Source organism: Siphateles boraxobius, unplaced genomic scaffold (assembly GCF_051911475.1).
Source record: "Siphateles boraxobius isolate OS27281-9 unplaced genomic scaffold, OSU_SipBor_1 5, whole genome shotgun sequence".
NCBI lineage: Eukaryota > Metazoa > Chordata > Actinopteri > Cypriniformes > Leuciscidae > Siphateles > Siphateles boraxobius.
This window is the reverse complement of record NW_027509141.1, coordinates 29,185,001-29,204,888: the sequence shown is the minus strand read 5'-3', so window position 1 is coordinate 29,204,888 and position 19,888 is coordinate 29,185,001. Positions and strand designations below refer to the sequence as shown.

Below are 19,888 nucleotides of genomic sequence, written 5' to 3'. Positions count from 1 at the left end.
TATTAGCAATGCTGGAGCTGTCCGTGGTGCTGATAGGAGCTCTGATCCCACTAAGGGCAGCACTACACACACCACCCAACAGAGCGGCTGACGTTTCAGACGACTAAACGCAAATAAAAGGATGGAGGAGAGGAATCGTTGTTCCTTGGAAAGTGGACGCGTGACAGGTGCTGCTTTGGACATGGATGCAAACGGATATGATTTTATTTCGACTTAAAGGGCTATTCGACTGCACTGTCACAGCCTGTTGTAGTTACGGGCTTTAATCCTCCGGTAACCGTAGGGTCCATTTAGGCCACAGGAAGTGCACTGCATGCACACAGGGTATTTAAATGGAGATTAGGTGAAAGGATTATTGTCAATTATGTTATTTTCTGGGTTATTGGTTTCAAAGAATACCTATATGGTCTATTTTCAGACTCATTCAATTCAACTAGGCGATGTTATCTTTTATGTGATCTATTTTGTGAAACCACCCTGTGGCTTAGTGCAATTCACAAATACTTGAGCTCAGTTGCAAAACCTAGTGAGCTAACAACCTGGAAATTATTTGAAGTCACCATAGGCATGCACAATCTTGGTAAAACGTGATACAGACTGCAAAGACAACTGTAACTCAGATCCCAAGGCAGCAGTACAAGTGGTATAATACAGAAAATGATACAATAAAAACAGTAATATTGTGAAATAATATTACAATTTAAAATAACTGTTTTCTATTTGAATATATTTTATTACTGTGATGCAAGCCTGAATTTTCAGCATCATTACTCCAGTCTTCATTGTCACATGATCTTTCAGAAATCATTCCAATGTGCTGATTTGGTCTAAGCAACATGTCTTATTTTCATCAATGTTGAAAACAGTTCTGTTATGACAACTCTCGGAGTGATTGGCAATAAAAAAGTTTTAATAATAAAATTAAACTTTTACTTGAAATAAATTTTTTTTTCAGTTGCATTACTTTTTAATGCATCCTCGCTGAATAATCCTTTAATGCCCCGAAATTTTGAACGGTAGTGTATAAATAATAGAAGATTTTAAAGCTTTTGTCATAAAAACCAAATAAAATAACACAAATTTAGTATACCATATGGGCACTGCTGTTACTGCTTTTGTCATTGTCATGATGTGACATGTCAATTACCCATGTATCTTCACTGAGTTTCCCAAGCATACAGACAATCCCAAGCTCTGTGGAGAAAAAAAACACCACTACAATTTTTTGTATAATAATTAAATAAATTACTGACTTAACAATAGTCAACATTTGGTCAAGTCCCATGTGCTTCACCTAATAAAATGCTTCACTATTTAAAAGGCATGTGCAGTTGCTGCCAATGTCAGTCATTCACTTATGTTCCCTAGTATGATGTAGACAGCAAGCTATCCGCTATCATTCCTTTATTTTAAGCTACTGACATTACCAAAATAAAAATAACACCAGTGCCCTGCTGCTGTGAAAGAGAAAAATGAAGTCCACGGCCAAAACTCCCTCCCACATTTCCACTGGATTAATTAAACTGGAACGTACACCTTTGGAAACAGCATTAATTATTATTTACAATACAATAAACAGTGATTGTGGGTAGCAGAGGCTTTCATCTCTCCAGGAGGTGCTACCCTCCCTTCTCGTCCTCACCCCCGACTCTCAGGTAACCGTGCATAAAATGAGATTTCTGAAAGAACGAGAAGATGCGAGAAAACATATGCACTCTTTTAATGAGGGAAACAGTGTAAGTAGAACGAAAAAAAAATAAGTGACATTCGTCTCTTTTAAAGCCAAAAAAAAGAGTTTGTTGCATCATTTTTCTTTTCCTTATTATTGCGATGACATCCTTTGGTGAAATGTTTCAAATAAAATGTCTATCCAATAACAAAAAAAGGTGATGCGAGTGCAGTAAGTCCAGGGAGAACAAGAGAGAGAGAAAGAGATGTGATTTCACAGGTAATCTCATTCTGATGTCACGCCTGATTGAGAGCAGTAAAGAGGAAAATCACATCAGGAGTAGCAGAACAGAAAACATCATGAGGAGGAATGTGAAAACGTGCCAATTATACAATGAGAAAACACCAGACAAACACGTGCACGTGCACACAATGAGACAGACACACTAAAGGAAACAAAAGAAATCGAATGTCTAACAAATAAAAAAGAAAAGAAAAGAAAAAGGAAACAATATTTGGAAAAGCAACAGATCCAAGAACAAATGTGCAGAGAAAGAGTGTGCATTATATCAGTGAAGATTGCTAAGTAGTACAAATACTCCTGACACTCAGGGATCTGCTGTCAGCGGCTCTCGTAATACAGAACTGCTGCTCTTGCATAGTACCGTCTCTCTTGAGGGGGACGAAACCCAAATAATACATTCTTTATTTAGAAAAATGAGTACATCAGTAATCGTTAAGTATAATGAGTTCCATGCATAATACAACTTTCTAGTTTTATTTGGCATTTACATGAATACAAACAAGGGTCAATCACACTGAAAAAGTTATTTATATTTATAATAAACATTTTAAGATATAGCTATAAAAAAAGCATAAAGGGTAAATTTGATTTGACAAACTTGAACTGTTATTGCTTAAAGCATCTACATATGTGAAAAGACTTAAAGAGCATTGTGAAGCCGTTTAAAGAGTAATAATTGGTCTGTTTATGACATTAAAAAAAGAGACGAGTGCTTGGCCCAAAGGTCAGTGTAAATCGTCCAGTAATTAGCTGCTTAATAAAAAACAGCGAGTTTTCATCCTGGACCAAACCAGCACAATGACTCGCATTCTGTGGACAAGAAGTCTGTTGTCGGAGGTAAAAGGGCAGGGGAGACGGATGGGAAAGGTTAATTGTTAAGACTTTTCCTATGCCGGCATTTATTAGCAAAAGGTGACTGTGAGCTTTGTGTTTCTTTTCTGTGTCTGTGTCACCGTAGCGACTACACAGGTCAAACCCAGAGAGGTCCGAGGAGGCGGTGATGTCATCAGAGGGCACGCAGACGGGCGAGCAAGGCCTCCACATCCGTGTCACCATTGGATGAGCAAAGCGTCGGAGTTTGCTCTTTTTCCTTTTCTCGCTCTCTCTCAGGCCGGTGGGTCGGCCTCTGGGCTGCAGACGGATGGGGTTCGCTCTCGTAATGAGGCTCCTTGGCAGTGGGTGCTCGTGTCGACTTGAAATTGATATTCTGCCGCGATCGTGACCTTTGCAGAGGTGCCTTCATGTTTTCTGCAGGAGGGGATGGGAGAGAGATAGGGAGAGAGAAAGAAAAACAGGTTCTCATGAAAACGTTTATAAAAGTTAGCAGCTCTTTGAGGACGGGTTGTGCAGACACTAAAGTCATCAAAGAAACGAGAGAGGAAGACGGAGAGCGATGCAGCCGACAGCATGACAACACAATAAAAATTAAAGAGGCGCATACACTCGCTCACCTCAGTACCGTCACTTCTCGCCCTTTTATTGCCGCCGCTGTTCTTCTAGCCTTTCCAGCATTAAATCTCTGATCTGTGATGTGGTGCAGGGGCTGGTGGGAAGCGTCTCACTGACTTAATGCTTCACTACCCAGCACATCTACCTGAAAAACTTAAAGCCATCTTCCGACCGTCCTTCTCTCACTCACTCTTACCAGCATCCAGACTGTGAGATGTAGTCAGTGGAGTTCACAAGTCTGAGATCACCAGCGAAAAATGCTTTGATTTTGATCAAAGCATTAGTTATATGATCAAATTATATGATCAGCATTACAATTGGTAACACTTTATTTTGATAGTCCACTTTAGACATTGTACTAACTATAGGTAACTTTGCAGCTACATGTCAAATATCAGTCATTTGAGTATTAGTAGACTGTCTGCTTAATATCTGCTAACACTTTATTTTGTTGGTCCCCCAACAGATATTCTACTGACTATAAGTAACTTAGCAACTACAAGTCAACTTGTTCTCCTAACCCGAACCCTAACACCTAACCATAACCTACCAGTCTACTGACAGTCTACTAATACTCTAATGAGAGTTAGTTGAAAAGTTACTTATAGTTAGTAAAATGTCTAAAGTGACTATCGAAATAAAGTGTAACCTTACAATTTGTGTGAAAAAAAGACTAATAGCAGCAGTGTTAGCTTAGATACCTTGAAATAATGCAGAATCTTAATTTCACATCATTCTTTTATTTATTTAAATTTTGATTTTAAAATGCCACATTTGATAAAATGTGGTCTCACTTGGAGCCCATTTTCTGGGTAGCAAAAACAATAACAAATAACTGAGATATAAAGTCATATTCCTCTCATTTGTGGTTTTTATAATAGTTTTTATTTACTTTTAATTATTACAACTTCATATCTTGCATGTGTAATTTTAAGTCTTAATTATCAAAATAACAATTAATAATAATATAAAGTTGCAATATGATAAGTCACACTTGAAATAGTCTCAAATGCAAGCAATAAAGTTGACAGCAAAATATGAAGTAGCAAATTTGAGATATAAAGTCACAATTATGTGATATACTAAATATAATGTTTTTTTCTTTCTTTTTTATACTCTGATGTGGAAATAGACTTCCATTGGTCTCGAGAGATTTAGACCTACTGTATATTTACATTATTTGGATGTATAAATTTGTATGTAGGAAAAACAAAACCAAGCAAATGAATAAATAAGAGAGGAAAAAAAATCTTGCAACCTTGCATTGACCTGTATGGATGCTTTATGGAAATGTGCGCCTGACAAACTACTATAAGTTTTCCAGGTTGGCTCTGGATTCAACGGCTTTATCATCAAATCAGCTGCAATTCCTGTGCCAGGCTCGGCTCTCTGATGACGGCGTATATTACAGCCACGGCGTGCAAAAAATAAATAAAAAAACCTCCTGCATTACAAACAGAGCCTCACCAAGGTGCAGAGCACACTCGTTCACTTCAGTGCAGGAGCGAGGGACAGAGTGATGTATGAGTGCTTTAAACAAGGACAATCTCTACAAACAAGAAAAGATGGGGAACGAGAGAGAGAGAGCGAGAAGAAAAGAGCCAGCAATAAACTTCAACAGCAAAGCAAAAATACTGCAATAAAGGAGCAAGCAAACATGATGGTTGCTTCATCCTCCAACAAGTTTCCCACTAAAAAGGCTCAAGTGCAGCTGATTTGGTATCTCCTCATAACAGCTTCTAAAGGTCTAAGCTGAAAATGTAGGCACAGCTGCAGACCTCCAACACAATAAACCACATTCATCAAGCTGTAAGACCATGATAGCAAAAGAAACTACATTTACATTATCTCAAGGGAAGTGCCTGCTTGTCCATGACCATGATGTGCTGTTTAATATTTTGATGGAAAGTTGGGAACCATGATGTGTTTTTCAAGATTCTTTGATGAAAAGAAAGTACAAAAGAACAACATTTATTTGAAATAGTAAACTTTTGTAAATGTCATTGCTGCCAATTTAACGGTAGTCTGCATTTGACACTGTCGATCACAGCATACTTCTTGACAAGCTGGAAAACTGGGTCAGGGTTTCTGGGATAGTCCTAAAATGGTTCAGGTCATACTTAGAAGGGAGAGGTTGTTATGTGAGTATAGGAGACCATAAGTCTGAGTGGACATCCATGACATGCGGAGTCCCTCAAGGCTCAATTCTTCTCATATTCAACCTGTATCATCTTTTTACTACTTTAATTCATTTCACTCTAATTCTCTTTTAATTTTGTACATTTTCAATGCAAAGCTCGTTGAATTGCCATAGTGATTATTTTTAATTCCTTTCTATGTAAAGCACTTTGAAAAATAAACTTGCCTTGCCTTGTAGTCTATGTACAATAATACTACTAATAGTGTGTGGCGAGCAGGACGAGGCCAAGGGACGTGAGAGAACGGCGCGAGACCGGTGCGTCTCACAGGAGTCATTCATTAACACTCACGCCACCGGTCTCGCGCCGTTCTCTCACGTCCCTCGGCCTCGTCCTGCTCGCCACATGGTGTCATTAGCCTTAACAAGCACCACTGATATATCTTATATTTAGACCCTATAAGTTATGCATGATCACATTATGTATAATCAAAAACTGTAAGAATAAATAATGTGTGAATGCTATGATGAGTGCTGACCTTTTTAAACGCAGCATATAGTAAACAATCTCATGGCTTATCTAAGCAATGTGCTTCTCGAATGTTAGTGCATGTCTATAATCTTGTGCATGCTCTCAATGGTGAAACATACAGTAAATGGGAAGGAATGCAGTCCATTGTGTCATGCAGAGTAAATGAGTGGTTTAAGATGAATGGTAGCTGTAAAGTAGAGAATAGGAGTGTGTGGCGAGCCATGGTCTGGTGTGTGTGGTAGTGAGTTCTCTGCGCTCTCATTACTGCTTTGTGAGAATGTGCACTCGTTTGTCTCTGTGTGCCGCTCTCTGCCCTATGCTTTAGGCCACTTTCATTAGTCTCTTCGGCTCTCCCACTTTCGCCTTCATTTTCCTGCTCGTCCCATTTGCTGTTTCCCTTTCTTAAAAGAATCTTTCTTTTTCTCCACATGACTTTGTTTGGCAACATACTGCTTAATTTCTTTATCCTCTCCTACATTTTGGCTGGCTCGGGTGCTGCAAACTGACCCTGTTGATATGGAGAGGCTGCGTGTCTCTCATTAGCGTGAGGATGAGGTCTGTGCTTCTTAATGAGTGCTAAAACACAAGCTACGATGGAGACACTGCACCACTACATGACTTCTTATTTGTTCTTTTCACATTCACCAAGTAGCAGCAGATGCCAAGTTTTTTCTACAATTTTTACAAGTAGTGAGAGAAAGAAGGAGAGAGCAGGAAAAAACAGGAGCAGGATGTAGTACTAGAGAGACAAAGCAGTGAACAGCTGTGACATGAAGCTCTAATACAGTTATTTCAATCTAGGTTCTGAAATCATCATAATAATACAACTTAGCAGCTAATGTTCAATTAAATGTTTCATTGTGCCTTCCATAGTGAAATGAGTTTATGATTATTCAAGCATGATTAAATAAATGATTGAAAGGGATAGTTCACCAAAAAATGAAAATTCTGTCATCATTTACTCACCCAAAAAAGCCTAAAAAAACATCCCATAAATAATAGTCTATATGGATCTTCTAAATCTTGTAAAATGATTCAATAGTTCGGTATACAGACTGAAATTAGTTATAAGGAGAAAATCTTGTTTGACAGTTTTGGCCACTATTCGATTTCGTTGCACCGCTTGGACATACTGTTAAAAAAAGTGTCCTTCTGTATTTCATTGAAGAACGTCATGAGGGCGAGTAAATGTTGACATTTCTGGACTGAACTATTCCTTTAATATGGTAGAACATGTACTCCATTACATGTACTCTAAACTCATGTACATGTACTCTAGGACCAACTTAAAATGCAAAAGTCAATTAAATAATATTCTTAAGAACCTCCAATCTAATCTTTAATCTCTCTGGCCAATAACGTTCAATTAATATTCTAAAAACATTCAAATCCGTCCATCCTTTCAGATTCCCTCAAGCGTCTATGAAGGAAACACACACTGTGGTAGAAATCTTTCATCAGTACGTATCTCCTCAGTTAGGCTCATAAAAACTCACTCACGTCCAGACTGTGCCATCTGAGAGAGACAGTCTCATTTCTCTCTTCAAATAGAACAGGGCTGAAATACCGGTTTCTGACTTTAGAGATCATTTGCTCAATTTGCATTTGCACCGGGGGCCGCTGAGAAACTCACTTTCTTTTCATCCCCCCCCCCCCCACTCTTCAGCAGAAGTTTTGGCAGGAGACTCGACGGAACGTGACAGCAGATGAGGGCACTTGATCAACCTAACGAGCTCGCACGCAGACAGGCGTCCGATTAGTTGCAATGGAGCCTGTCTCACACCGTTCGGGACTTTAAGAGCTCCGCACAATGCAATCGGTGACACATAATTTCCCCCTCTGCACGCAGTACGGCTCGCCATATAATCTATAGAAGTATTAGGAATGATTATACCATCCGTCTGACTGCAATCTAGCGTTCTAAGCCTGGAAATGGCACCTGGTGAATGGCTGAAGTCACATTTGCATGGAAATTAACATGACTTTGCTCAGTGGGAGGAACAGGGTAGACGCTCATGCTACTGATACTCCTTTGACGGGACTTTATACACGTCCCAAATGCATTTATGTGATAAACAATAAGGGTGCACAAGAAATCAGTATCAAATCCGTTATTGCCTGACATTAAAGATTTTTTTTGTTTATTATTATTATTTATCAGCATCACTTTATATTTTAAACATTTAAATACTACTATTAAAATGGCTTTGAAATAAGCCTATTATGCCTATTAGGCTGCTGTTATAAGATCAAAATTACAGTAAAAACAGTAATATTGTGAAACACTTTTACAATTTAAAATAACTGTGTTCTATTGTAATTTATTTTTAAATTGTAATTTATTCCTGTGATGGCAATGATGAATTTACTGCAGCCATGACTGTAGTCTTTAGTGTCACATGATCCTCAGAAATCATTCTAATATGCTCGTTTGGTAAGAAGAACATTTGTATCAATGTTGTGATGTTAAGCTGATTAATATTTATGTGGAAACTGTGATTTTTCAGTATTCTTTGATGAATAAAAAGTTCAAAAGAACAGCATTAATTTGAATTATTTTTTTTTTTTACAAAATTGTTTTTAAAAATAAAACAACAAAAAGTAAAAGTGACACACACACACACACACACACACACACACACACACACACACACACACACACACACACACACACACACACACACACACACACACACACACACATCATTTCAGTTGTTAAAATTCCAAATATAGGTGCATGCATACAAAAAAATGCTGCTAGTTATCAGCCAAAGCCTGAGTCCACTGAGTTTTTTCTATGGACAATGCATAGGGAATTGAAAGTTCGCCTGCTGTGAATTATAGACCATTTTGCAAGATGTAAACAACACTGGTCCAGAAACACTTCCTGTTTCAGTTTGTAACTGGTTTCTTTATTTCACATTTAAAGAAAACATCTTAAAGATGTTTGTTTAACTTTTTGATTCAGTTTTATTTGGTCTGTTGGTTGTATTTTATCCCAACTTTTATGTAGTGTTAAAAAACTGAAACAGGAAGTGCTTCTGGACCAGTGTTGTTTACATCTTGCAAAATGGTCTATAGCATCTATGTAAGCCAAAGTGAGCTGATGTAACACTATGTTTTGATGACTAAATTTAGCTTAATGATCAGGCTGTCCTACTGGCCCTCTCCCGTTTGGACTCTGTGCGCGCTCGTTTATCTACATTTAGGCAGAAAAAGGGGAGATGGAGAATGCGGACAAGGTCAAGGGAAATCAGAGCTAATTCTGAGCGGGTGAATTAGACCAGAAATACTGATAATAAATTATGCCTTAATTGATGCCTTACGGTGCAAAGAGACGTGATTATGGGTTACCACATGAATAACACGGAACCCTGGGCGACAGAATACGGGTTTGGTTCTGCACAAATGGCAAACAATGTCAGACTGCGAGAGACTGTGTGCGTATTTGATGCGGTGGCTCTCAAATGATGAGACCAATGCGAGATGTGAGCCCTGACTGATAAAGAGGGCTGTAATTCAGAGCCCATGATGCTCTAATGTCCCTCTTTGTCTGACTGAAGGACTCGGAGAGCGATGACCTGCACATTATCCCCTATGCCTACATGAGTTAAGCAGTAATTAAGCATATCAGTGGAGACATGCCTCATACACCGGGCACCCAAGAGCCGCCCACTGGTGCCACAAGTAAAGCATGTCTTTTTATGGGTTTCTATGCTCTTCGACTGACATTTATGGCAGAGGGAAGGCAATTAATATTAAAAAGATAAAAAGGAGGAGGTGAGGAGGTTCCAGACAGGCTGTAACTCTCTAATTACCAAGCTGAAGAAGTAGCGTAACCTCTGAACCCAAACAAGAGTCAAGCATATCAAAGCTAGTCCATGTGTTGTTCTGGGATCAGCGAGTGTGAACACTGAAACACAGAAAGAGAATAAGTAATGGTTCACGTTTAAACGGCATTATTCAGAGGCTTCCTTTTCTTCTCCAAAGACTATTGTCTATGTTGCATGTGGATCTCTTTTGTTTTGTGTGTGTGTGTGTGTGTGTGTGCATTTGCATGTATGTGTAAGAGATTCTGTGGTATTGAGATCACACAAATGTGGCTTGGGTCTGGGTGTTGGGTTACAGTCTCAGACAAGACCATGTCTTTTTTCCAGCATGCCGAAGTAGAAATCATATTTTGGAAAAAAAAAAATATTTAAAAATGTAAAATTTAATATTTATTTAAACTTGGAATATTATTCCAAACTTGTATGACTTCCTTAGAAGATATTTTGAAGAATGTTTCAGCTGTTTTTGTCCATAAAATTAAAGTCATTGCGTTACACAAACCTCTAACATCAACCAAATGTCATGACGCTTGAGGTTTGTGTAGCGATATTTGATGTAGTCTGTGTATGTGTACAATGAGCAATATTTTGATTTGAGTGAGTGAATATGTTTAAATTTAACTTGTGCATCATACAATTTGATTGTGTTGCTTCAGGGAACAAAAAATACCTGTCGATTTCACACTAGCCGTATGTATTTTTTGGGGATTGAAGATTCTGGACCCCAATGAATTTAAATTTATGGACACAAACAGTTGACGGTCTTTACAATATCTTAGTAAATATAGTAAAGATAATTAAAACCTGTATGACTTTCTTCTGTGGAACAGACCATTGACTTACATCTTTAATGTTACACAGAAGAAAACTGTAAAAAAATTACAGTTTTGAAATGACATGAGGGCGAGTAAATGATAACAGTATTTACATTTTTGGGTAAACTATCCCTTTAAGATAGTGTAGTATCTTCAGTCTCCGCAATCTGTCAGAAGAATCTGTCTGATATGGTGTCCCTGCATGGAAAAATATAGAAAAACTGCAGTATAATCAAAGTCTTCGATTGCATTGCTCATTAATTCCGAATTTTCCCAGCCTGATTCTTGGACCATCAGATCTGGGTCTTGAAGGGGTCTAGTCTTGGTCCTGGTCCAATCTGTACTTAACTCTGATATGTGCACCTGTACAAACTCTTTCTCTCAGTGTGGCAGTTGTATTGAACAATCAGAGTCTTTAACAAAGAGCAGCAGTGGGGAGTTGTAATCCCACAGCATTCAGCGCCTCACAAAAATTAATTACAAATGAAAACGGCTTAATGCTTACTTGAACCCGGGGAGAGAAGAGAATGTCACCAAATTATATTTGTTTAGGGGATAAGGGGGAGAGAAAGGGGGAGAGAAAGTGGGAGGGAGGGAGGGAGATAGAGAGAGAGAGAGAGAGAGAGAGAGAGAGAGAGAGAGAGGGAGGGAGAGAGAGAGAGAGAGGGAGGGAGAGAGAGAGAGAGAGAGAGAGAGAGAGAGAGAGAGAGAGAGAGAGAGAGAGAGAGAGAGAGAGAGAGAGAGAGAGAGAGAGAGGCATGTTGGGCTGTTTCATGATTTTGAGATGAAACATCTGTATCTCAGCATCAGAGAGACTCTAGAGAGATATTTGATGTTGACAAAATAATCAGTATGCCATTTTGAACAACATTAGCGGTTAAAGAGGTAAACACTGAACATGTATACAGTATGTACGTACACGAGGGAGTGATGCAACTATTTCAGGTTAAATGAAGGTCACAATGTGTGATTGACATTCTTAAGTTTACACACATATGCTCTTAAGTATTTTAATTTAACATACATGCTCTAACTAGCAGTCATCCGCCCAAACAAACCAGGACAAGACCAATAATACACAGACAAATGCAGCCTCAAAGATGAAGAACAAATGAACAAGTAACAACTTTTGCTTGGCAGTGAGTCTGTCCCAGTCATGTGACCAGTAGAATGTTACTTTGTCTTACTGAAACAAAACATTCTCAAGAATACAGCAGGTTGGACAGCACATGGCCTGATTTATACTGTAGATCTTCCATGACAAGGACAACCAACGGAAGGTGTGGGGAGTAATCAGAAGGATCAGGTACCAGAGAAGTGTTGATCCATCAAATGGTGTGTACTCACTGCTACACCTACATGCTAGCTAGCTAATATGGCTACAACATCTTGTCACCTCTGCTTTGGTTGAACTTCCATGCAGTAATTTGATTTGATTATGATTCCTCAACTGCCTTAAAGGGATAGTTCACCCCAAATTGCAAATGTCGTCATTAATTACCCAACCTCATGTTGTTCCAAACCTGTGAAACCTTGAAATGTGTGTGTTTTTTTTGTTCTCTCTGTAAGTCAATGGTAATCAAAATATCTTTTGTTTTCTGAAGAAGAAAGTAAGTAATACTGGTTTGGAACAACATAAATGATGATTGGGTAAATTAATTCTTAAAGGTCCTGGACAAGTCCACCAACTTAGGGTTGTTGAATAGTGATTAAAGATCTGGGCTGACAACTAAAAGGTTCAGACCCAACAAAGAGCAATTCATTAGCTATCACCATTGTGTCTTTAGGAAATAAACAATCCCAGGTTGCTCCAGGGCTATTGTCTCAGTAATAAGCGTGCTGGGAATCATTATAGGATAAAAGGATCCTGCTAAATGATTTTGGTTTACTACTAAAGTTTTCTGTCCGTCTGTCTTACATGTTGATGGAATTGATCTTCAGAAACAGACCCAGCATTGTCTGGTCAACCTGGTCAAATGTTCTGTTGGCATCACAGATGCAAACTATCAGACCATAAGCTTTGGAACAAAGTTTGAAACAGATTTGTGACAGATGAGACACAGCAGAGTGTATCCTGACTGTTGCTGAGATCAGGCCGGCTGGGCCCTCTTCACAAGCTGCTCTACTGCAATGGAAAGTTCATGAACATTTTTGAGCGGATACATGCATGTGGGTGAAACCATATCTTTAATTGGAAGTAACGTATATCTGTCATTGTGAATCTGCCTGCTGCAACTAGGGTGAACTGTTGGAGAGCTGCACAATTAGCAAAAGATTCAAATGAAATCAGTCGTCACACTGGCAGTGTCTGTGAAGCTCCTCAGAACAGGAAGTTGGGCTGGGGTTTAAAGTAATTAGAGAGAAGGAATCTTCATTTGAATGCCAAACCTGATGAGTTTCCTGAATATTTTCTGCTACAGGACATCTGTCTGTGCGGTGCTGCCGGGATGGGTAATTATTCAATCCAGCCCATTCTCATTTATATCACAGTCTGCGGCTGTCTCACTCCATCTTTCTTCCAATTCCCAAACTCCCTTTCAGTGATTCCTATAGTTTTTCTTTCTTGGTTTGTTTTAGTCATAGTTTTTGTCTTCAAAAGAAAATATGCTTTAAATTGAGTGAAAATTTTGCAAGGCAAATTTTCATTTAACTGTATTTTACTGAAAAGGCATATCATTTTAGTCAACCAGACCAAGTTTAAAACATTTTGAAAAATGTATACATTTAAACACTTGGAACTAAAAAGTATAAATGAAATATACAGCTGCTTAATTGCATATTGTATATATAAGGAGCAGTACTTTGGAGTCTAAATAAATTGTATACAGTATATGCACTACTGGTTAGAAGTTTATCATCAGTAAACTTTTTGTGTTTGTGAAACAAATTAATACTTTTATTCATCAGCATAGTCTCATTCAATTTATCAAAAGTAAGTAGACGCTTGTTACAAAACTTTCTATTTCATTTGAATGCTGTTATTTTGAAATTTAAGATGCATCACACCTTCACAAAACATTATGCAGCACAACCGGTTTTAACATTGAAAATAATAAGAAACAAAGTTTCTTGAGCAAAAAATCAGGACATTAGAATGATTTCATAAGGACCATGAAGACTAGAGTAATGGCTGCATATACAACCTTAAAAAAGAACATAGTTATTTTAAATTTCAAATATTTAAGATTAAACTGTTTTAACTGTATTACTGACCCCAAACATTTGAACTGTTGCAATTATCACTAAATTGAATACATGTATGCAATAAAAATAAACCTATGCTGTTTTTAGAAGAATCAATTAAAATAGTCAAATTACATTTAAAATAATATAGTATAAATATAAGACAGTTCTATCCACAACAAAATGGAATACTGTTAAATTATTTTATTTTTTAAAGAAAATCCTTTATTTTCATTCAAAAATGTCATTCTTCCCATTATTTCTTCCTCTATCACTTTCTCACTGGATTTATTTTTCTCCCTGTCCGCCATCATGAAGTGCTATTGATTTCAGACCTAGTCCAGTCTGTGCGCTCTCTCTCTCCCTAGACGCTCGCTCTCTCCATCATTCTCTCTATATCTCACTTTTTCTCCCATCAAAGTCCTTTAGGTTAATGATTAGACTGACTGATGAGCTGCAGATGGAGCGAGGAAGGAGTGAGAGGGGGATGGAGAAGAGGGGTGCAGACAGTGAACTGTCAGTTACCCGAGAAGGGACTTATGGGAGAGGTGGCCGTAATTGATCGGATTCTGTAGTAATGTATTACCACCTCCACATGCGGATAACGGCTAACGCTGTCTAATGACGGCTGGTAATGACCAACACTTCATTGATAGCTGATGTTTGCTATTAACTTCCCTTCTCATTACAGACTATAGACTAGTTTTCCATAAGTCTCAGCCGGTTGCATATTACTTGGTGTCTTAATTGTGTTTAAGAAGTCAATAATCAGATCCATTGCAGCAAAATTACAGATTCTGAACAGGTGTGATGTTACATCATCAGATCAAACAGAACTATTTTATTCAATGGTTTTTTTAATGTTTTAGTTCACTCCGCTCCACCACGGACTTTGGAGTTGGGCTGTGTGCTTCCCCTCAAGTTGCCGTGTTTCTCTCTCGACTGCCTTCGACAGCTTTCAATATGCACATCCAGCCTCGTGAAACATACTTATGAATTCAAAACAGCCTCAAGTCATGCTCCATATTTCATTGAAGTTGAATATTTAAAAAGATCAACCCACTCAAAACCCCATAAACCTTTCTTACGGAGGCTTCTCTGTCCTAAAAATAAAATCTCATATGCCATATCATATTACAGGCGGCTCCATCAGGCTCTCGAGCTTCCTTTAACAAACAGACAGGGCCGTTCTGGTAAACAGGCTGTCCGCATCTGAAAAAACGTATGTTCCTCTACCCGGTCTCCTCTCTACCCAAACACACTTCCTCTTCCTTAGCCTGCTCTCCAAACAGATCAGGCCCGATCCGAGCACCTCCAATAGATGCTGACTAATACCAGCAAAATATATACTGTACAATAAATAAATACTTTTATCCAAAGGGGCTTGCATTAAATTCAAAGTACTTTTTATTGGTTGATGCATTATCCAATGACCTAACATTACACTCTACTATTTAAGAAGCTTAATTTAGCTACACAAACACTATTTTGTGGTTATTTGTTAAATATAACATGCTGAAAGTCAAATTAATTAGACTTATTAATTAGAAAGCAAATAAGATCCTGTTTTTCCCCCATGATTTTGCTGTTTATATACTTAACTGACACCACATTCCAACTCCAGAAAGCGATTTTAAGTAAATATTATCATATTTCAAATTTGTATAATTTCTAACTAACTGACACCTTTTCTGATAGAATCAATGGTGGCTAACCTCAGTCCCTCAGCTCACGGAGTCTTAAACAGCAACTGTCCATTCAGTAATTATGAAGCTCTACAGTTAAAGGTCATAAAAATACATCTGCCAATCACACAAGTTAAGACAAGAAAAAGTTCTGCTGTCTGTTTAACAGGATATGAGCTTTATTTTCTTTATGAGATTGACATTTACACAACACAAAGATTAATTTTTCTCTTTTCTGACCGGTGTGTTAACCCTCGGGCGCTAAATGTTCTTCTATGAATTGGGTCGACTGCGGTGCTGCCTTTTGTATCTCTAATACAACAATAATAACGCCACTAATGTCAACAGCTGTGGTACATTTAATCAAATCAGCCTTCCTAATCCTGCTCTGGTCAATAGAATCCAAGTAGAAACAAATGAAGCTCGATTCAGACAGCATAAAAGCAGGTTGAAGGTCACATGTTTTTAATTAAACTTAAACAAATGGCTACGGAGGCAAAAGAAGGCAAATTGTTTCAGCTCATAATCTCTAATGAGACTTTTGGCGTAGGCGATAAGAGCAGATGCCTCGTGCATTCGTGAAAGGTCAACTCTCATTGCCATTCTGACATAGCCTCTCTCGCCCAGCACACGCCCGTTTCCCTCTCAAACAGGAGGAAAAATCAGCAAGCGGTTCTGCCCATGCGTGAAGATGTAAACAGCAAACAGAAAACATTCCTTCTTATTTAATTAGATCGCAACGATGCTTCTGATGAAAAACAATTTTTAAGATGTTACGTTTGGTGAATTCTGAAGTGGACCGCCTGTAAAAACAGACTTTACTGAAATACGCAAAAGCATTATTCGCACATTCTTCATAAGCAAACAAAAAACTACCTACTGCTGCGTTTCTGTCCGCCTCATGCTGAGATTAATAATGAAACAGCCTGACATTTGAAACAAAGAAACCGATTTATAGCAGTTTGAGTCGTATTTTCACTGAACACACACACACAAAGAAAAATCCTTTACTCCATTTGCCAACACTTACAGAACTTGTATCAAGGGAGGGTAATAAGTTGCGCACCACACATTTTCATGTGTTACAGTGGTATAGTAAGCAACACATCATTATACTAGACAACAGTTCAGCGGTAGGAGTCTTCTGTGCAATACTAATGGTTAATTTAGCTCCTGGACCACTGTGGCAGGCATCTCATCACAATTAGACTTAATGCAAGAACTTACTGAAGGTCACAGATGATCCGTTACGAGAAAAATGAAAAACAATGCAAATTAATAGAAGCATGACTGTCCGGTGAGATCTGCATGTTTTTTTTGTGTACACGTGCATTGAGTGGGTGTGAGAGAATGTGTGTATTTTTACATCCCCCCCTGGCCAAAGACGGAGCAATTAAAAAGACATGCACCAATAAGCTCCTCCTGTGTTCTTCTGTAGAACGTCACAGAAACCTTGAAGACAGAGAGAGATGGAGTATATTCTTATATCAGATTTGAAGAGAGGTCATAAACAGCACATTTAAGGGGATAGTTTACCAAAAAAAAAAAAAAAAGTGAAAGGACGCCGGGTCCGATGAGTTACGTTTTCTTTAACATCACATGGACTGTCATGAACATGTCCAGCTTTTACCTGGACCAAACAGTCTACTAACACTAATGAGAGAATGTCTAAATTGGACCATCGAAAAAAGTGTCAACTCTTGATATATCACTGGCCGATAATATAGATCACATTGTTGGACGATATATCAATCAAGCAGTTTAGATTTGCTATATAGCGAGAAACCATCTTTAAGAGGAATATTTAAATACATGCAAATCAAACATGAGAGCTGTAACAGAGGAAACGATTTTCTGACATATCTAAATGAAACCCAGAACAAATGTCCCTCTCTCCTCTAATGGATAAAGCATCAATAGAGAGATGCATGAACACAAATCAGTGACCTTAACCTAAAGAGGTTGACCTCTGACTAGATTTATCAATTAAACAAAGCCTGATCAAAACAGGTCGAACAACAAGCAGCACCAAAGACCAAAGAGATCTTTGTTCCCACAGCACTCTAAAACCCCACCTGAACATACGACAGAAATATTCAGAAGTCCTCTGGAGGCTAATGATGTACAGGACACACAGCGATGCTTGTATCTGATGAACCATTAATCCATAAAGACATAGTACAGTGGCATGTGGTGGCAAGGACAGGCTGCAGATTAGATTGAAATTATTGATTTGAATCAATTGAGAGAGTGAACATTTCCCTTGACCTCATAGAACAGGGAAACAGGAGTAATTGAATTGCATCAGTGTATATTGGGTGTGTTCAGGTACAGTCACTTGGAGACTCGCCTGGTGGCCCTGAAGGACTATTGACTTAACAGAGAGCAGATCTAATGATCAGTGCTAAGAAGACAAAAGCTCTCAGCGTGAGTGTGTGTGTGTGTGTGTGTGCGCATGTCTATGGGGATACGTCTACAGGATTTTAAAGTACCATAATCCATTTCCAAAGGAAGGTTAAAACTGGCCTTTGAGAGAAGGAAAATGGTAGGTAGGTTGATACACATAACCAAAGCTACTGGTGTAAAATAAAAGTGTGTTGATTCACATGTCTAAAGATCACTTTGCACACACTTTGCTGTAGAACAACAGTGTTTTGGTGCCTCACAGTATCACAGCGCGCTTCATGGCCCCATGCAGTGCCCTACCTGCAATTACCAGCCCACTAACGCATTCTGAAAGACTTGCACGAACAAAAGGCGACGTTAGCAAGAAATGTACCATTACACATGAAAATATATAGCTGCCTTTAACATTTTAGAATGGGGAGCCCTTGCACCAGATTGATCATATTTGGGGGTCCATGGCATCTAAACGAATGAAAAAACACCCGAGTTGAACAATTATGCGATACACAGTGCTGGTGTTTCTATGCCGCAGGGTAAATGTGTGACTGCGTAAGTGTTTTAGTATGTTTTCTTTACAAGCATGAAAGCTTTGCTCAGCGCTTAGGAGGTGTTATAGTGAGAACTGCTTTTAAAATTCATACTACACTGAGATGTCAATCTTCTGTTCTAAACTCTGTGCCCGTGTTTTTTACTCCGCAAACCCCTATATCCTCCCCAAACACACACCCTGAACAACCCCTCTCATTTTTCAAAATCTCAGCGATAGAATCTAAACCAGAGCAGAAAGTACAACATACACACGCTTTCACGAACACAATCCTGTGAGTGCACTGCAACAGAAAGGCTTCTTTCTCCAAATATCTAAAATGGCTGAAAGTGCAAGAAGAGGAGGAGAGTAAAATGAGAAAGAGAGAGGCAATTAATCTGAATGTTTGTAGAGGTCAATTGGTCTCACTGCCTTCATCAGGAGATGAGGAGATGCAGCCCGGAGCAGACCACCGCAACTCATGTGGGGATAAAGGTCTGAGTGGCCCTCATAATTATTAGCATAATTAAGTTTGTATGGTCATTACAGAAGGTTTCGATGAATGCCAGCCACACCAAATTAAAATCCTATGTAAGGTGGAAAACTGATTGAACCCACAGCCACATTTAAATATCCTCTTTAACGAGAGAAGAGGGAGTGAGAGATCAGAAAAAGACAGATGTGTTTCAAGCCCTCGAGTAGAAAGAAGATTCACTACAGCACGGGGATGTTGTGTGTGTGGACTGAACAGGCTTTGATGGAGGCTTTCACGGGCTCCAATGCAATAAAGACACAGATGAGTTCTAGAGCAACAGGTATGAAGGCCTCAAAGCTGTAAAAATCTTACTGTACTCATACTGCTATGGGTTTTTCAAAAGCTGATCTAGACAATAATTAATGACACAAACATACAACAAGAGTTTTGCATTCAGAACGGAAGTCGCTAAGACTTTGGCTAATTCGACGGCCATATTTGCAATGCCTCCAGACAGCTATTTCAGGCATCCAAGACCAAGTTCTATCTACTTGAATAGCGGAATCAGGAAATCTCAAAAAACTACTTCCCAAACTCATAATTAAATACAGGGCTTGAATTTTGGTCTGGGTTTGCGGGTATAATTTTAATAATTCTTGCAGGTCTTGTGTTTATAATGTGGGAAATTCCCACAAACATTTATTCACTTTAGCATGTAGGACATATGAGTAAATTAATCCACACAGATTATAAAATCAAGTCAGTCATTTTAAAACTTTCTGCGAGACGTAATTTCACAAACAGCTCGCGAGTAACAAAACAGAGTTCTTTTTTTCTCGAATTATAGCGCTTTAACGTTCAAAAACACACAAAATTAT

The 19,888-nt window shown here is 38.5% G+C and overlaps 1 protein-coding gene across 3 annotated transcripts in view; it reads right to left on the bottom strand.

Annotated features, from left to right (window-relative positions):
* Window positions 1-1,705: 1,705 nt before the first annotated feature.
* Window positions 1,706-19,888, bottom strand: part of diaph3 (diaphanous-related formin 3) — a 388,621-nt gene continuing 370,438 nt past the window's right edge. For all 3 annotated transcript variants that reach the window (XM_077203763.1, XM_077203765.1, XM_077203764.1), the window contains one exon: window positions 1,706-3,220. In XM_077203763.1, the coding sequence (XP_077059878.1) occupies window positions 2,979-3,220 (242 nt within the window). In that variant the 3' untranslated portion in view covers window positions 1,706-2,978. The remainder of the gene's footprint in view (window positions 3,221-19,888) is intronic.